The 20,186-nt window shown below is 31.3% G+C and overlaps 1 protein-coding gene across 1 annotated transcript; it reads left to right on the top strand.

Annotated features, from left to right (window-relative positions):
- Positions 1-13,505: 13,505 nt before the first annotated feature.
- Positions 13,506-19,092, top strand: LOC112741461 (homeobox-leucine zipper protein ATHB-14). Its single transcript, XM_025790462.3, has 18 exons — positions 13,506-14,158; positions 14,519-14,678; positions 14,832-14,950; positions 15,083-15,173; positions 15,323-15,418; positions 15,529-15,642; positions 15,765-15,848; positions 15,988-16,143; positions 16,222-16,296; positions 16,385-16,491; positions 16,646-16,835; positions 16,923-17,111; positions 17,220-17,300; positions 17,415-17,549; positions 17,707-18,026; positions 18,130-18,241; positions 18,361-18,510; positions 18,757-19,092. The coding sequence occupies exons 1-18, from the start codon at positions 13,950-13,952 to the stop codon at positions 18,901-18,903; spliced, it is 2,535 nt and encodes an 844-aa protein (XP_025646247.1). The 5' UTR covers positions 13,506-13,949; the 3' UTR covers positions 18,904-19,092.
- The last annotated feature ends 1,094 nt before the right edge of the window (positions 19,093-20,186 follow it).

The following is a 20,186-nucleotide window of genomic DNA, read 5'->3' as shown; positions in this document are numbered from 1 at the left end:
TATATCTAATAATAGGCTAATTTTTTTTTATATGAGGTTGATACATGAATTATGCTGAGTTATGGAGTATTGGGAAGATATACACGATTGTGACGGCGTTTAATTTTTTGTTTTAATGGGAAGAAATCGAAGTGTCCGATTTCATTGCACAGAGAGAGTGGATACACAAATCGGACCCAAAATTTTCTGTCAGTACACAAATCGAACCCAGGATTTTTTGCCAATACACAAATCGGACCCAGAGTTTTCAATACCTCCCATTGGACGGTTCGATTTGTTTTGCACAATTCTCATACCCTGATAAAACACCATATACCTTCATAATTTTACTATACACTAACTCTTTCTCCATATTAAAATTAAAAAGTTCTCTAATAATATGCTTGATGGTTTAGAAAATACTAATTATATATATAATATTAATTGTCTAAAAAATATGGGGGAAAGAAAATTAAAAGAAAATAGGAAATTCAGCAAGAAAGAGAGAGTGTGTGCGTGGTGTAGCACTAGTGGCTGCCACAAGCTAAATAAGTGAGTTTTTTTCAAGCTATAGATTATCATTGGATGCTTTGAAGGACATACATGGATCATGGAAACCCTAATGTGAAAATGTCAACCTTGGATAAATATTTTTTCAAAAGTTATTTGCTTTTTAGAGGCATAATAATCTTTCCGTCCTCCTTTTTTTTTTTTTTATGTTTCTCTCTCTATGTTCTTGGATCCTTATGAGTAAAGGGAAAGAGGGTGGAAAACACTCAACACTATCAATTGTCACCAAAAGGGAGAAGGGTTGGTGTGCATGCTTGGTGGATTTATATGTCAACCATAAAGTTTTAGTTTCAATAGGTTCATATATATCTAACCTAGCTTGCAGGCCTAAAACTTATTCAACACTTAATCGTAATTAAAGCATTTTAGAATCTACCCTCGGATACACTAGTGTTCTTTAAGCCATTGCCCCCCATGATTATTATTATTATTAACTTCTCACAAAATAAATTATATATCATGAAATCCTCTACATTAACATTTTATGTAGACGATAAATATAATAAGCATGGAGGTATATGTGACTTTACCATGATGGAAAAATATTTGTTAATTAATTACTTATTTTATATTAATAGTTAAAAAAATTAGCATGTATACTAAGAATATTATTAATTAAAATTGTACAACTATATATACAATATTATTTTGACATGAAAATTCTTTTTGATAAATTGTGAAATAATTATTAGAAGTAGAAAATATTAAAAGAATATAAAATTGAAAGAAAATAATATTAAATTAAAATTTAAAAATGACAAATACTCTAAAACTACTATTCATTAACGGAGAAAGTAATAATAACATTAGATTAGTAGAGAGAGGTTGTCCAATAAAGGTAGACATATGTATATCCTAGGAAAGTTATACATCACATCAAAAAAAAAAAAAAAGACGTAATTCATGTTGTTTGAACTTTGAAATAATTAATTAGCTTGGTATACTCGAGTTTGGCATATTCTCTTAACATTATGAGCTATAGTTTTGGTATTAATTTTTAATACTTATTTTAGCATGCAACACTAATCGGTAAATTATGTCACAAAAGATATATCTTATCATTTTTACGCCGGTGAAAATTTAGGAGTAGTCGAATTCATGTGAAATTGATAATTGAGAGTAGTTAGATGATTTGACAGATTTAACTAAATTTTCATCTAACGATTCTCAATTATTAACTTCACCTGAAATCGACTGCATCTGAGTTTCCATCTTTTATGCCGCCACTTGTCAATCGTCATTTATCAAATTTTACCTTGTTTAAAATTAAAAGTCTAGTAATCTTTATAAATATAAAATAATCTTTACCTTTTGAATTAATTTTTTAAAAACCTACTTAATTTCTTATATCACTCTCTTGTATATACCTTAATTTATGTATGTCCACATTCTGCTCCTGTATATTTAAGCTGTAGACATTAAAAGAGTTTTCTATTTCTTTATTGTAAATGCTTTTATCTAATTTTAACCGACAACAAACATAAAAGTTCTATACTCATGAGGGAAGAAAAAAAAAAGAAAAGAAAAAAGAGAAGCATTATTATTATTATTAGTCAGAAATCGAAACTTCGTATTATCAATTACAAGATGATAAAAAGGAAAAATTATAATATATTGGTAGTTTATTAAGTAACTCACAGATGCACTAGGTGGATATTAATACGATCGCAAATGCTAATATATCATGCATATAGCACAGAAAGATTTGATTTTGATAGATTATAAAATATTTTATATAATTATTTAATTATATCTATTTTTGTATGAATATTTACATTGTTAATATAAAATAATTATTTTTATTAGCATATCATTATGTAATTAAATATATGTATAAAAGTAATGATATATTAAAGTTAAATTCTAATAATAAATATACTTAAAATGAGTATAGAGTCCTTATTTTTTTTTATGACAGTTAACAAATTTTGAGTGATCAAGTGATACATATTCTATTAGGATTAAATCTGATCAAATACTAACGTAAAATAATAATATTTGTTAATTATATAATATTATTATTCTAAAATCTCTCATTAAAATTACTTGAATTTTAAAATTTCTTTTAAAAAAATCTACCCATCACATAATTTTTGTCATTAAAAATTTTAAATACTCGATATCTACAAATAGTTTTTCTCCTTTAAATATTCCTTCTAAGTAGACTTTAAGAAAAATAATATTTTACCGAACCAAAAACTTATCTAGACCTATTTTTATTTTTATAAAAGTGTAAAATATCTTCTATTTGATATATGTTTTTATTTTAGGAAAAAAAAATGTCAACCTTAATGTAAGAACGAAAGTGAGAGGGTTTAGAGTTGGAAGCGAGATTGAGAGGATATCTCCGTTTGACCGAAATATGTTACTATCATTACATAATGATTATTAGTTTTATGAACCGGGAAAAAAATATTAGGAGCCAACATTTATCAACTAACATTCATTATTTAAATTGATCATTAAAAAATATTTAAAAATAAAAATAATAAAAAATATGAATTTTACTAAGTAGACAATAATTTTTATGAACAACATGAATAATGGGTTATAGAATTAACCCAATAAAATAAAAAAGTACTCTACCTCAAATTACCTCATAAACCCTAACATTAGGATAATCATTCACATATCTAATAAATTGAATATCTAGTCATTATTAAACCGAATCAAAAGGAATAACTACCATCCAACTAAGAATCAACGTAATCATCTACGTACCTATTAAATTGAACATCCAATATATCTATTGTTCACATTGTTTAATATTCTCATTATCTCTCTATATTTTTCCAAAAAATATTCAAACAAAACAACAACAAAATTTATCTTACTAGATATATGAATCGTCTAATAAAAAATGTTCTAAAATAAAAATAATTTAAAAGCAAAATAAAATAAATTTAGAGAATATAATTTATAATTTAGGATTTAGAAGTTAAAATTTAAAAAAAAAATAGAATTTAAAACGACTACTAGTGGTGAATGGATGAAATTATAATATTAAAATAAAAGAGAATAAATAAGAATGGATGAAAGAATAATTAAAAAAATGCTTTTTATTTTGTTTTCTCTTTTTATTCTGTTCCATACATATGGCATGACATCTGCATGCACATGCATGCTTCTTACATTGTGGCATCATCAATGTTGAATTTTGAAAGAGAGAAGGTGCAAATGCAACTGTGGTTAAGCCTGCTGTATCTTTTTCATGCACAGAGGAAGAGAGAGAGAGTAAGAAAGAGAAGTTTAACAAACAGCATCACAAGCATTTAAAAATATATATATATAAAAAAAAAAACCCCCATTCGTCAATAAAAACGTTTCTGCTATGTGTTCTTGTGCTGTCCTCTCATTTACTCTCTCTCTAATTTTTGTTGCTTTTGTTTCTCGCATCACAATTCACACGGTGATGACAGAGAAAAGAGTGAATATTCTGCATAGGACAGAAAAGTAAATTAAATTAAAAAAACTCAATATTTAATAAATAAATAAATAAACAAGGGTCTTTTGTTTCCCATTGGTTGTTTTGTTTTTTCTGTTTGCTTTTTGACAGTTTCCACCACACACATATTTTATTAATATTTATTTTAGATAATTCCTATACATTATTTTTTTAAAAAAAATATATATCTTTTTCTGAATTTTTTATTTTTAAAAATTAAATAAATATAATAATTATCAAAATAAATAATTTAAAAAATATTTATCAAAATAAACATTATTCTCTTGTCCCATTTATACTGTAAACGAAATAATTTTACATATATTATAAATGAGATAAGACACGTGTATATATGAAACAATTTTGATAGAAAGAACTTAGATAGATATATGTAACTATTCTTTGGTCCCAATTTTGATTATAAATATATATACTCCTAATTAAAAAATTAACATAGCACTTTTCATAATAACTTTTAATTAACATCTAATGATATTTTTTATTGTATACAATAGCATCAATTTTAATAACTTATATCTCGAATAATTTTAAAAAAACTTAACAATTATTACTCACATTAATTAATACTCTTTACTTATATAAAAAAATATTATAGTACTTAAAAATTGTCACTTTAATTTCTCTTTTATGTTCTGGTTCTTCTTAAAAGGAAATGAATTTTCCATTCTTAAGATTTAAATTCAAGAACATTAATTCTGAAATAAAAAATTGTCACTTAATTAATCTCATATTAATTACTTTTATACATTAATAATAATATGAATAAAATAAAGGGATTACTAATAAATATAATTAAAAGTTAATTATGATGAAACTTTTATTTTTGTATATTTTATATAATAAAATTTTGGTACTCAAAATATTTATTAGCAAAATCCTATAAAATAAAATATAAATGTTAATAAAAAAACATAATAAATTCCCCTTAATTCACGGATTTAAGAGTATTAAGGCATTTTTTCTTTGGTGAAGCTGTTCTTTTCGGTATTTTTTTTTCTTTGTCACACATGGTTTCTCACATGCTAATACTTGAGTCAGTCGTTTACTTTGTTTCTACCACAATATCTATTGATTTCTATTACTAAATATTAAGTAATAAAAAATTGAAATCTATTTGAATAAAAATGGTATTTGCAAAATCAAGTTTGCATTAATTTGATTCTTGAACGATATGCAATGGAAATTGGTTTCGTGTGCCGAATCAGTTCTATCTATTTAATCCACACCTTTGATATATAATGTAAATTATAATAAATAAATATATTTATCATGAGTAAGTGAAGATTAGAATATTTTTTTTTATAAATACTAGTGCCACTATATTAATAATTTAACTTGCCAATCATACACATATAATATTTGATATTATGAAATGTGAAAATATTAAATATTATATTTGAGTGAAAATAAATTTGTTCTTTCCAATCGGATATAAAATAACTTTAGATTGAAAAATCTAAAGTACGAGTAGAATTTGAATTGAAGAGTTTAAGGGTGTGTTTGGAATTCACGTTAGAGAAGAGAGAAGTTCGTTTGAATGTTTTGAACGTCTTATCTTTATGTTTGGTAACTCTTTAACACTCTAAATCCAGAAGTGATTTTGCATCTAAACGTACGTTTACAGAAAGCTACAAATTCTAACTTCTGCGTTCACGTTGGAAAAAGCTAATTACAATTAAGAAATTAAGTAAGAAAATTATTCTTCTTCTACCAATCCTATCCTTCATTTTCTTCTATAAAAATGATATAAGTAATTATATAATTTTCACATTAGTTCTTTGTGTATGTTCTTGGTTCCAATTTTTTTTAGAGTAAACTACCATTTCTACCCACGAAAGTTGAAAACGCTGACATATCTACCCATAGAAAAAGGAAATTACCATTTCTACCAATGAAATATGGATTTCGCATAACAAAATTATCCAAACACTAAAAAATTACCTAAAATCCCTAAATTACCTTTATTTTCACCACCACACCACCTCCTTCACCCAGCCACTACCCCCATTTTCCTTTCTAATTTCAAATCCCACCACCATCTCATTTCCTTTATCGCTACCATCACCACCACCACCACCACTATACCTCCATCATCATCTTCTTCACACAAAGCAGCAGCAACAACAACAACAATAGAAAAAGCAAAAAGAAAAAACGGTTCTTCCTCCCTCACTGAACAGCGTCGACGACGATGGTGGCAGTGACACCCACCGGCGCCGTTGCCCTCTCCTCCTTCTCCGATCTCTTGCGCGCTCTCTTCCTTCCAGACCAACGACAACGACAGCGACAGATGTGACGGAGCCGGCAGCAGCAGGGCGCGACGGCGACGACAGCTCCCCCTCCTTGGTTCTAGCTCACATATCCTCTTTGGGCTCCCTCAACAACGGTGACAATGATGCGATAGCGGCAACGAGTCCCCACGTTGTCAATGTGGTCTCCCTCCCCCTCCTCTTCTCTTCTTCTTCCTCGGGTGCTATGATGCACGGACACTGACACGGATACGGGACACGACACGACACGTGAATTTTAAAATCTTACATGACACGGGGACACGCATACATATAAAATATAAAGTATTTTTTAGATAAACCATAATGATATTTTAATATTTTATTAATATTAAAATATAAATTAATTTTTTAAATTATTTTTAATGTCTTATTTTAATTATATCAAGTATTTAAAATATTTTTTGTTTTAATAAATAATAATATATACTATATCTAAATTTATTTTAAGAATATATATCAAGAATAAGATCGGACACGCTGACACGTGATGGTATTTAGGTGTGTTCAAGTGTGTCTGAAGAAGAATTTTTTATTTTTTATTGAGACACGGTTTGGACACAGCAGACACGCATGTCGGACGAGTGTCGGTAAGTGTCGTGTCCAAAATGTGTCCGACACGTAGACACGGTAACTCAGCAAAGTGTCCGTGCTTCATAGCTCGGGTGGGGATGTGTGTGTAATGTCTTCGTGTATGAGTTTTGGAGGGAAAGGGGGTGGTGGTGGGATTTGAGATTAGAAAGGGAAAGAGGGGTGGTGGCTGGGTAAAGAGGGTTAGAGTTAGAAAGGTGATTGGGTGAAGGAGGTGGTGTGGTGGTGAAGATAAGGTAATTGAGGGATTTTAGGTAATTTTTTAGTATTTGGATAATTTTGTTATACGAAATCCATATTTCATGGGTACAAATGATAATTTCCTTTTTATATGGATAGATATGTCAGCGTTTTCAACTTTCGTGGGTATAAATAGTAGTTTACTCTTTTTTTTATCAAAATCTTTCAGATTTGTTACAATCATTGTCCAAAAAAATATTTTAATTTTTTTTATTACTTTTAATACTCTCTTTTATATTTTGATTTTTATGTTTTTATTGTATTTTTTTATTTATATATAAATATTTTTTATATTGTTTTTTGTATTATGATATATTTTTTAGTGTTCTGATGTCATATTTTTATTGTATTTTTTATTCATATAATAACTATTGTTGATACAAATTCTTATTTTTATTAATTTTTATGATATTTTTATTAATTATTTTTTTGTATTATGCTATTAAATATTGATAAAAAATTTTATTCCTTAAGAAATTTTAGTTCATTTTTAGTTTAATTTAAGTTCATTTGGTTTCGTTTCACTTGAATTTTTCTTCCTCATCTTTTATTTCGTCTTCTTCTTCTTCTTTTTTTTCATCTTCTTCTTTTTATTTCATTTTCTCAAAATTCTTCTTGATTTACTTTCTTGAGAAGAATAAAATCAAGAAGAAGGAACGCAAGAGAAGAAGAATGAGGAACACGAAAAAGAAGAAAGAATAATACAAAGAACAAAGAGGAGAAACGTGAAAAAGTAGAAAAAGGAAAAAGATGAGAGAAACGCAAAAACGTTTATGTAGTTGGATCAGATATTCACGCTCCACTAATAAAATTAATTTTTATTGGGTTTGAACCAACTTAGTTGAATTTGGTTGAAAAAAAACTTGAATATATAACAACTCTAAAAACTAATTTAAGATATTTAATCTTTAAAAAACTATTTAAACTTTTAATCATTTTTATTAAAAATAATAAAAAAACAGTTAAATTAGCATGGTAAAATCATATGAAATCACCGACATTAGTATAAATTAAAATGTTACTATTAAGTTAATGTTAATATTCATTAATATTAAGATGTTAATGTTAATTAAGATGATATAGTAATAGTAATTTTACCAGATAATATTTAATTTGATATATGAATTTATATTCGAATTTAAATTTAGTTTTTAAAATTTTAATTGTCTTTATGTAGTCTCTAAATCTTACGAAAGAGTCCTTGGAATAATTTTTTATACTGAAATCTTAATAAACATTAAAATGGACAATTGGATGTCACTAAATTTTATAAAACGACATCACTTTAATTTTGATATTTAAATAGTCTAAATATATTTTAAATAGTATTTATTGAAATTTTTTCAAACAAAACAAGTAATACGTGTCCTTTTTAAATTATTTTAATGCCAAAATTGTATCATGTTACAAGTTCTAGCATAATATTTAACTGTCGAGTAAACACCCAATCCGATCCCTATCCATTTCTAATTAGGACAACGCGATCCCTCACCAAAAAACTAACCCACGCCGGTCCCTGTCTATGCAAAAAATCACTCATCGCGCCCCCTCCCGTTTATCCCCCGTCCATAGTTGACGGAAAAAGTTGATGTGTCACTTACCGGCGCTGATCTGGCAGTTAGGCCAAAGTTAAGTGTCAAGGTGGATAAGTGGGAATGGAAATGGGTCGATTTGTCCCCCTGTCACATTAAAAAACGACGTTGTTGCTAGGTTAATAAGAAGCAAACGTTTCCTTCATCATTTCATAACCCCCCAAACCCTAACTCAAATTTACAGAATAACCAAAACCCCTCAACCTTCTTCGCGCGATAGGACAGAGAGTGGTGGAAGTAGCAATTGTTGGTGCTGGCAAGGATGCTGACAAGGCCGCCAGGAAGGACTCGGAGGACTCCTCTAACGCCGCAGTTGACGGAGTGACTGACGTCGTGCAGTGGATGCAGCTTGAGTCGACATTCAGGTTAGTAATGAATCTGGGCATAAAAAACATCATTCTAATCCAATATCTATTCCTAAATTGCATGTTGGTGTGTTAGTGTTCAGTAGGTTGAAATGGGTTGCCTGGTTGTTTATTATTATAAATATTGTGATACTGAATGGATTTTGAAGTTTTTTAGTTAATTTGTTAAATTATTCATGTTAATTGTCAATAGTTTAGATGATTTAGCACAATGATGTTAAACTATCATGAAATGGATTTTGATTAGTAAAAATAATTTTCAGATGGATGAGTTTGAAGTAGTTCCTGTTTTTCATCATGGATGCATTTTTAAGAGGAATGCACATGGCAAATTAGAATATGTTTATGGAAAAGTCAAGAAGTGGCCAGCTTTAGACATTGATTTGGTGAATTTCTTTGATTTTGAAATGTTGTTGAAGGAGCTGGGTTATAGGGAGTACAAGACGATGTTTTGGTTTGATAGCATGGCACCTAACTTGAAATCTGGCTTACATGTAATGAGGGGTGATACTGAGATAAATGAAATGAGGAATAACAAGATTAAAAACAAAAACAAGGGGACAAACAAGATTTATATCTACTTTGAGCACAGAAGAAGACAACAACTCACAAATCATCAACTGATCCAGCAACAAGCACTGATCCAGCTCCAAACACTGCTCCAGCCCCAAACACTGATCAGGTACAATGTGTTAGTTTTAAGAATTGACTTGTCCTAAACAATAACTTCTTTACTCTATGTTTGAGAATTGAGGTACAATGGCTGTGTTATGTACTGATTAGGTTTATATGTTGCTTGGTTGAGTATGGTTGTGTTATGTACTGATTAGGTTTATATGTTGCTTGGTTGAGTATGGTTGTGTTATGTACTGATTAGGTTTATATGTTGCTTGTTTGAGAAAGGCTGTGTTATGTACTGATTAGGTTTATATGTTGCTTGATTGAGAATGGCTGTGTTATGTACAATGGCTGTGTTTGAGAATTGTCTTTTGTTGCTTGCTTTTTATAATATATTGAATTTTGTCACAGAGAAAAGCCAGAAAAGCTAAGAAGAAACTACCCAAAAATCAGAGAGAAGAAATTTCAGTTTCGCAATCTGCACCACCAGCTGAGGAGGTACTTTTTTTTTCTATTGTTTAAAAAAACAAAACCTGTTTCATCCAACAAATTATTACATCTCAATCCCTTAAAGTTTTCTTTCATGTAGTTGCTAAACCTACATTGTTACAGGCTGCAGAAAAAAAAACTCCAATGACAACCCTCCAACAGTTAGGGAGAAGCAGCAGATTGTTAGGCCTCCAGCTCCATCTTGTGCCTCCACCCATATCAGCACCGGGGCCAACCTTATAGTTCAAATCTCAACCTTTCCAAGTCCCAAACCTGATGCCTCACAGCTCACAACTCCAATCAAATGACTCAATAGCTGGGAAGACTACTCTAGGAACCAGTCATAATGCGATTTCTGAAGAGACGATGGCAGCTGCAAATTCAACTATAGTATCACGACTTCTGAAATTTGTGCCAATACCCGGCTACCAGCCTCCAGAACTTAGGCCTCCTAAGCAGGGGTGACACTTAGATATGTGATACTGAGATATGTGATACTGTTATTTTGGTATTTTGAGACTTTAATTTGAATGATACAATAATGTCAGCAAATATTTTGTTGTTATTTTGGTATTTACAAATGTCTAAGTTTTGATTAGGGCCATGTTGCCTCTGCAATGATATTATCACTGTGAACATATGAGTTACATCTTTCTTGACAATATGAATATAATAGTACTTTTTGCTATGCTTTACAAGGTTTACTTCAATCTATGTTACATGCACAAATATTTGCTGCTCTAATTTACATTAAGTTCAGGTAACAAACTTTAAACACTCATCATAATAATTCATCTTCATATAACTTACATCCAAAATGTTTACATTTTCAATCTCATCTTGCCACACAGTTCTTAGATACCCTAAATTTATTCATTAGGTTGCATACATAGTTGTCCTAAATAAACAGGCAACCATAACCCAATCAAAAATGCAAAAATACTACAACCTAACTCCAAGCATCTCCTTTCACCCATTTTTTTCCTGCTCTTTCCCCATTGATTTTCTAATCCAATCAACCTCATTTCTAACTTTTCCACTTTGTCATCCACCACATCACTAAGGCCTTCAAATCGCTGTTGGTTCTTCTGCAATACCCCTTTTGATGTTGTCTTCGAAAAATGCTCATTAAAGGAAGAGACATAATTATCTAGCCATACAAAAATGAGCAACATCCTTCTGCAGTCTACATATAGACAGATACAAAAAGGTTAAAACCATGAACAGACCTGGAACTAAATATAGAATTTTTGTACATTCAACACAAAATTTTACATGAACATACCTTGAATTTAGGGCACCGTAAGAATAACCTATTCGGATTACTTTTGGTCCCAGACATGAACAGAACAGCATCAGACCCGCAACAACATTTTGGGGAGACCCATCTCTTCTTCCTTCTACCTACAATACTCTCATTAGAGTTCATACTATAACTCCAACTATCACCAGCTCGCAGGTTGGAGGATGCACAACGTTCTCCACTTCTAACCATGGTCCCCTAGGGTTTCTTGTTTAGACTATGAATACTTTGTGCAGAGGTTGGGGAATGAAATGATGAAGGAAACGTTTGCTTCTTATTAACCTAGCAACGACGTCGTTTTTTAATGTGACAGGGGGACAAATCGACCCCTATCCATTCCCACTTATCCACCTTGACACTTAACTTTGGCCTAACTGCCAGATCAGCGCCGGTAAGTGACACATCGGCTTTTTCCGTCAACTATGGATGGGGGATAAACGGGAGGGGGCGCGATGAGTGATTTTTTGCATAGATAGAGACCGACGTGGGTTAGTTTTTTGGTGAGAGATCGCATTGTCCTAATTAGAAATGAACAGGGACCAGATTGAATCTTTACTCTTGAACTGTCTATACTAATACTTTATTAACATTTGTATATAAAAAATTATGATAGATAATGACAAAATTAAACCAAAAGGACAACATGGGTCATAATTCCCAAAAATCTCAACATCTTCATATATATATTTTATTAAATTACTATTTACTTTTAGGTTTTTTTATGTTTATTAAACATAATTTTGATATAAATTTATCCAATTTTTTTAAATAATAATTTTATAGATACTAATAATAAGTTAATTATAATAAGATTTAATTATTTTATTAATTTTTGTAATTTACTAAATTTTTAATAAAATTCATATAATTTAAAAATTTATGATTGAATTTTTATGTTAAATAAAAATTTATAATTAAATTTTTATTAATTATTTTTTAGCAAAAATAGAAAATATTAGAATATTTACTTTTAGAATATTTCATGATGTATTTTGTATCAAATACAAAAATAAAATTTTAAAAATTATTTATATTTTTTAACAAAGAATAGCTTGAAAAAATCTAATTTATAATTTTATCTAATAAAAAATTTAATTATATAAACTTTTAAATTATAAAAATCTAATTAAAATTTTCATAGATTTTAGACAAACAGAATAATTAAAACACAAAAAAAGTTTAAAGTTAAAAATATTATAAATGGTTGAAAGAAATAAGAGTAATTATAAATTAAAAATTTAGTCCCACTAATATTAAAATTCTGGTTCCACCAGTCATACGAATTAATGCAAATCACGTTTATGAAATTTTAAGATTATATATAGGTAATTGAAACTTCAAAAAATATATATAACTGTGCTATATATACATTAAAATTAGTTGTCAAAATCAACTATCAATATAAATACATATTAGAATATAAAAATATATATTAAAAATAAATTAAACTACATATATATTTATATATAAATACATTAGTGACTGAATTTCGTATATAAATAGTATTTTTATTAAAATATGATGCTTGCATGTAACTTTAAAGATCAGATTGATGCTATTTTTTTATAAAAATAAAATGAATAATATATGTCAACATTATAATTTTTGATATTTTTTAAAATCGTAAAAAGAACTAAAATTAAAGAGTCTAATTTATGTATTTTAAAATTTTTAATCTTTTTAAAATAAAATTCAATTTCTACTTCTCAAATTAAATGATTTTATATTTAAGATTAATACTTGAACAGTGTACAATTCAAAAAAATAATATTATTAATCCAATATCAAAAATAAAAATATTCAGATTAAAGATTAACTCATAATTTTACATATTTAGAGTAAAAATAATAAAATAAATACTAAAAAAAATAAAATTTATTATTTTTAATTATTATTTGTAATCATTAACTAATTTTTCTAATTTTATAATCTAATTATATTTTTAAATATTAATAGCACTAAAAATAATAAATTATAAATGATGTGTAGCGTTCCTTTGATAATAGAGCACATAAAACACACACGTACACTACACAAACATACTCTTCTTCTTCCTCCTCTCTGCTCTTTCTTCCATATCTTTCTGTGGGTACCCTTCTCTCTCTCTCTCTCTCTCGAGATTGGTGTCAAAGATAAAGACCACTGCCATACCCACACACACTCTTCTCACTCCAAACAAAAGCTCTCTCCACAACTTCAAACACCACAAACTCCATTCTTCATCACCATCATCTAATGAAGGAGAGTGGAGGCTCTCTTCGACAAGAGAGCCTACCCGAGATTACCACCACCAAAGAAGCTGAGAAAGAAGAACCAAACTACTAAACACTCACCTCTTTCTTCTTTCTCTCTCCATACATACATACTCCATTTTCAGCTCAAAGTAACAACCTTTTCTGTTTTCTTCTTCGTGGGCTGTGTCTTCTTTGTGTTTGTGTTTTCGCTTCAATGGCACTTTCTATGCACAAGGACGCGTCAAATAGCATGGATTCAAGCAAGTACGTGAGGTACACACCTGAACAAGTTGAGGCTTTGGAAAGGGTCTATGCTGAATGTCCAAAGCCTTCTTCTTTGAGAAGACAACAACTCATCAGAGAGTGCCCAATCCTCTCAAACATTGAGCCTAAACAGATCAAAGTCTGGTTCCAGAACCGAAGGTATATTATGGACCCCTTTGTTTTCAACATTGCAACGTTTCATAACTTTGTGCAAAAAGTCTTAACTTTTTTTTTTGTCTCCCTTTTTTCACCTTTCATTGATTCTGTTTTTGTTAAGTGTCTTCAAAAGTTGTCAACTTTGGAAAAAACCGGATTTTTGGTCTGATAGCAATATATTTCCAAGTTTGTTGAGTCTCTTGTGTGAATATCAGATTGGGGAGGAAAATGCTTTGCCTTTTTTGGCTAACACTTAACAACCATTGTCATGGTTCTGTTTGGTTCCCTCTTGAGAAGTTTCTGCTTTCTTGATTTGTTGAGTTTGTTCCTGTCTTGAAAGATACTGACAATGTTCTTGTGTAGATGCCGTGAGAAGCAAAGGAAAGAAGCCTCTCGCCTGCAGACAGTGAATAGAAAGCTGACTGCAATGAACAAGCTGTTGATGGAGGAGAATGACCGGTTGCAGAAGCAGGTCTCCCATTTGGTCTATGAAAATGGATATATGAAGCAACAAATTCATACTGTAAGAACATTCTTCTCTTCAAGAGTTCAATCTATTTTTTTGTTGTTTTTTGAACTTCTTGATGATATTTGATACACTTTTTGTTTTATCACACATAAAATGGAAATGTTTGTTTTAAGATAAGGATCTTGTCATGTGGTGTGTCGTTTCCAGGCATCTGCTACTACTACCACAGACAATAGCTGTGAGTCTGTTGTGATGAGTGGTCAGAACCAACAACAGCAAAACCCAACACCTCAGCATCCCCAAAGGGATGCTAACAACCCAGCTGGGTAAGTAACCCTGTAACAAAGATTTTTCTTTTGCTGTAAAATAAGCAAATGTTTGTTGTATGTTTTTATTCTAGTGTTTCTAATTTTTCACAAATTCCTGAGTCTTTTTTTTTTCTTTGATGTCATTGTTAGTCTTCTCGCCATAGCTGAGGAGACCCTGGCAGAGTTCCTTTCCAAGGCTACTGGAACTGCTGTCGACTGGGTCCAGATGATTGGGATGAAGGTACACACCTTATTCAATTATATGTTATTTGTTACTATTATTCTTTTGTATCTAATAACATGTGGATTTGTATCTGAGCATTCTTTCATATTATGTTCTATTTGATTTTGTTTTTTTATCTTATGATGTGTGTTCTGTATTTGGTGTAGCCTGGTCCGGATTCTATTGGAATCGTTGCTGTTTCCCGCAACTGTAGTGGTGTGGCAGCACGAGCCTGCGGCCTTGTGAGTCTAGAACCCACAAAGGTACGTTGTTTGTCTTGTCTTCATCTTAGGTTGTTTTACTCAATGTTGAACAATGAAAATTATGTCTTTTTTTTATTGGTTTATTTGATTTGATTGACTGTTTGTCACAGGTTGCTGAGATTCTCAAAGATCGACCATCATGGTACCGCGACTGTCGGTGCCTTGATGTGTTGAGCATTGTTCCTACAGGGAGTGGGGGCACTATAGAGCTCATATATATGCAGGTATGGTGATCCTTTAGGCATGCAAACCAAGTTCTTATATGATTTGTGTTTTTGGTGATTTTGATTTATGTTGAAGGCTCTGTTAAGTTAAATTGATGTGTTCTTTTTTGTTGTGATGCCAGACTTACGCGCCAACTACTTTGGCAGCAGCGCGTGACTTCTGGACAGTAAGATACACTACAAGTTTGGAAGATGGAAGTCTTGTGGTAATAATATGAATAGAGTTTGATGTGTTTTCTTACCGTTCGTCCTAGCAAAATCACTGTTTATGCCTTTCTTTTGGTTCATAGTTACCTCATTTCTAAGTGCTAATATTTTCTCATTATCATTGAATTGTGATGGCAGATTTGTGAGAGATCATTGACATCTTCGACCGGCGGCCCTACAGGGCCTCCTTCTTCAAACTTTGTAAGAGCTGAGATGCTTCCCAGTGGTTATCTAATTAGACCCTGCGAGGGTGGTGGCTCCATTATTCATATTGTAGATCATGTTGATTTAGATGTAAGACATTGTTGTAATAATCCAACATTTTGTAAATGAATTTCCTACTTGGTTTCTTAACATTGTAACTGATGGCAGGTCTGGAGTGTTCCTGAAGTACTGAGGCCGCTTTACGAATCTTCAAAAATCTTGGCCCAGAAATTGACCATTGCAGTAAGTTATCTTGCCACACACATACCACTATATCTTACTCATCCAGCCATGCATAAATGAGGTAATGAACCTAAAAAATTCCTTGCAGGCCCTGCAACATATAAGACAGATTGCACAAGAATCTAGCGGAGAAATTCAGTATGGTGGGGGACGCCAGCCTGCTGTGTTAAGGACATTTAGCCAGAGACTCTGCCGGTATGGCCCAGCCTTTTTATTCTGTCAAGAATCTATTCATAGCTGTACATTTGAATTATTGACTTGATGTACATTCGGTGTTTAATTGTAACATTCTAGATAAAATTTGAGTCTTTTTAATTACTGTATAATTAATTGAAATTCAATTTCTTAGGGGGTTCAATGATGCTGTTAATGGGTTTGTGGAGGATGGTTGGTCACTGCTGGGCAATGATGGGGTAGAAGATGTGACTATAGCTATAAACTCATCTCCCAACAAATTTTTGGGGTCCCAGTACAATTCATCAATGTTCCCAGCTTTTGGAGGTGGGGTTCTGTGTGCCAAGGCATCCATGCTGTTGCAGGTACTTAATGAAGCAAACAAATTTCATGATCACCTATGGTACAAAAGTAATATTCTTGAACTGCTTTTTAATAATGGTGTTATGCAGAATGTTCCTCCGGCTTTGCTTGTTCGATTCTTGAGGGAGCATCGGTCTGAGTGGGCTGATTATGGTGTTGATGCATACTCTGCTGCATGTCTTAAGGCTACTCCCTATGCTGTTCCTTGTGCAAGACCTGGTGGCTTCCCAAGCACCCAGGTCATTTTACCACTTGCTCATACTATTGAGCATGAGGAGGTATTAATCTTAACTTTGTTATAATCTAAATCTTAATTAGTATTATTCCTATAATGGAACATAATATATTATTGTATGCTAATTTACTGCTTACTTTAATTCTTGCAGTTCTTGGAGGTAGTTCGGATAGAGGGTCATGCATTTTCCCCTGAAGATGTTGCATTGGCACGTGATATGTATTTGCTTCAGGTAAAGCTCTGCATGTTTTATTATAGCCAATATACATCTTTTTGTTTTCTTCCCCTTTTTTTTTTTGCAAGTGATTCTTATTTTAACTTTCTGTTATACAATTTGAATTTGCAGCTTTGCAGTGGGGTTGATGAAAATGCAATTGGAGCTTGTGCTCAATTGGTATTTGCACCTATTGATGAATCATTTGCTGATGATGCTCTTCTACTTCCTTCTGGATTCCGCGTCATACCATTAGATCCCAAAACAGTTCAGTGACTTTACTCTCATACATAGTTTTATGATGATTTGATATCTTGATTTTTGAGTTCTAGAAAGTAATTTGAATTGGCTGATACCTACGGTGTCATGCAGCATCCTGTGTTGACTAATAAAATGTCATTGTTTCTGTTTCTTTTCATCCCAGGATACTCCAACCACAACAAGGACATTAGATTTGGCATCCACACTTGAAGTAGGTTCTGGGAATACACGTGCAGCCGGAGAAGCCGATGATTACAATCTTCGGTCAGTCCTTACTATTGCATTCCAATTCACCTTTGAGAACCATTTGCGCGACAATGTGGCTGCCATGGCTCGCCAGTATGTGCGTAGTGTTGTGGGGTCGGTTCAGAGGGTTGCAATGGCAATTGCTCCATCTCGGCTCAGTACTCAACTGGGGCCAAAGTCTCTCCCTGGTTCACCGGAGGCTCTTACTTTGGCAAGATGGATCAGCCGAAGCTACCGGTATTGTTGGCTTTTTAGATTACTTGTTGCTTAATCCATTGGAATTAGAAAGTTGTATTTTGAATCCATGTATCTGATCTGGTAGCATAAAATTTTATTGTAGAGTCCACACTGGTTCAGACCTTTTTCGGGTTGAGTCAACTGCTGGTGATGCAATCTTGAAGCAACTTTGGCAACATTCTGATGCAATCATGTGCTGTTCTGTGAAAACAAATGTAATCCCTTGGAACTGTTCTTTACCTTTTTTTCTTTCATTTCTTTTTAGCTGAATATGGAGAACTAATGTCATATGAATTCATCTTAAGTAATATACTAACTGCCAAAATATTCCCAGGCATCTCCGGTATTCACCTTTGCAAACCAAGCCGGACTTGACATGCTCGAAACCACTCTTGTCGCCCTTCAAGACATTATGCTCGACAAAGTTCTTGATGAATCTGGCAGGAAGATTCTTTGCTCTGAGTTCTCCAAGATTATGCAACAGGTAATTAACAAATAAACCTTACTTTAAGAAAGATCTGTAAGCATAATGAGTTGGCGCGACTGATTTGTTTGATCCATGTAGTAGACTTCATTTGTTAATGGTAGACAACAACTTATGACCTCTATTGTTACCTGTACATGATTTGCATCTTTCTGATTCTCTTTGCCATTCTAGTTTTGATTTGAGTTGATATCTTATGCAATATGCAGAGTTCAGAATTTCATTTTTCATTTTTTGTTTTTTCAGGGTTTTGCATATCTACCAGCAGGAATATGTGCTTCCAGCATGAACAGGCCAGTGTCCTATGACCAAGCAATTGCATGGAAAGTTCTCAATGATGATGACTCCAATCACTGCTTGGCTTTCATGTTCATGAACTGGTCCTTTGTCTAATGAAGAATCTTATTACATTATTATTATTATTACTATTATAATATCTCTATGTAATTTATATATTCAGCACTTAAGTACTAGATACTGCTATCATATAATAGACAAATGTACTAATTTCAAGATTTCATGAACCCATATGTCTATATATATATATGCTTTTATATTATTATAAAAAATATCCTTGTTAAATTAGTGCTTAGGCCACTTACAATGTTCTTGATGTGTCAGAATCTTGTCTTAGTAGGTTCTTGTTTTGTTTTTATTGGATTACCAAAGCTATGATGGGGTTTGTCTTTTGATTGTTTCTAAAGCAAGTGTGCATTGGTTTCAAGATTAGAGTATTAATTAGTAATTACAACTAATTCTTAGCCATATATGGTTGGTATGATTTTTAACCTTATCATGGTGTCCTTTGGTTATTTAAGGCACTGCAACTTTTCTGCCGGACTGTGTCATGTGACTCAAGTCCTTTTCAAATAAAAATGTAGCAATTTGTTTTTATCCTTTTATTTTTTTTAATTTTAATATAGGGTATCTAATCTATTTTTGGCTAAAGAAATGGGACTTTGACCAGGAGGGTGACATGGCTTTTATTGGTTCTCACTGTCCCTAGTCTATTAGTTTAATCTTTATAAATGTTTATTTCATGGTTAATTACTTAATCTGGAATAAATTATAAAATATTTACACTATGTAGTTGTTTATAATGTTTACTTCTAATCATACATTGAATAAATATAAATAGTATATCAGAATAAACCTTATGAAAATTCTTCTCATTATTTTTGTTATTTTCTTTGAAGTTACAAATCACCCTATCTTGACAAGTGTAGCCCTCAATCCTCATGCATCTATAGCAAATGTGAAAAACATTACATTTTTTTTCTGGTTTAAGTATATGTCATTAATAAAGTTTAGCTGAAATTACAATTCAGTCCACCATACTTTGGACCACTTGTGGTTGAAAAGAAAACAGAACATTGAAGGTTTTGGAAAGTGAAAAAAGTGAGCTTTTCTGCATAACATGTATGCACGAGAAAGTGACACATTAATAAAATCCGGTGAAGATGCTGACCATAACAGAACCAGCATGAATTTCTTTTGGCTGGAGGTAATTAAAGAGCAAGAGTTATTATTAACAAGTACCAAAATAAATGCAAGCTACTATGTATGTATATCATAATCATAATGAAAAGATCTTGGTTTTAAATATTTGTCTAGAAAGAAAAAATAAAGGTGTTAGTTGTCACAAAGTGATGATGATGATGCTGTGGACTATATAT

This window comes from Arachis hypogaea, chromosome 14, assembly GCF_003086295.3.
Source record: "Arachis hypogaea cultivar Tifrunner chromosome 14, arahy.Tifrunner.gnm2.J5K5, whole genome shotgun sequence".
In the NCBI taxonomy this organism is placed as follows: Eukaryota; Viridiplantae; Streptophyta; class Magnoliopsida; order Fabales; family Fabaceae; genus Arachis; species Arachis hypogaea.
This window is presented reverse-complemented; position numbering and strand designations above follow the sequence as displayed.

Bases quoted from the DNA above. Each gene is read 5' to 3' on its own strand.
- LOC112741461 (XM_025790462.3), top strand. From the start codon at position 13,950: ATGGCACTTTCTATGCACAAGGACGCGTCAAATAGCATGGATTCAAGC. The intron at 15,419-15,528 runs GTACGTTGTTTG...TGTTTGTCACAG, and splicing joins TGAGTCTAGAACCCACAAAG to GTTGCTGAGATTCTCAAAGA. The intron at 17,112-17,219 runs GTATTAATCTTA...TAATTCTTGCAG, and splicing joins ATACTATTGAGCATGAGGAG to TTCTTGGAGGTAGTTCGGAT.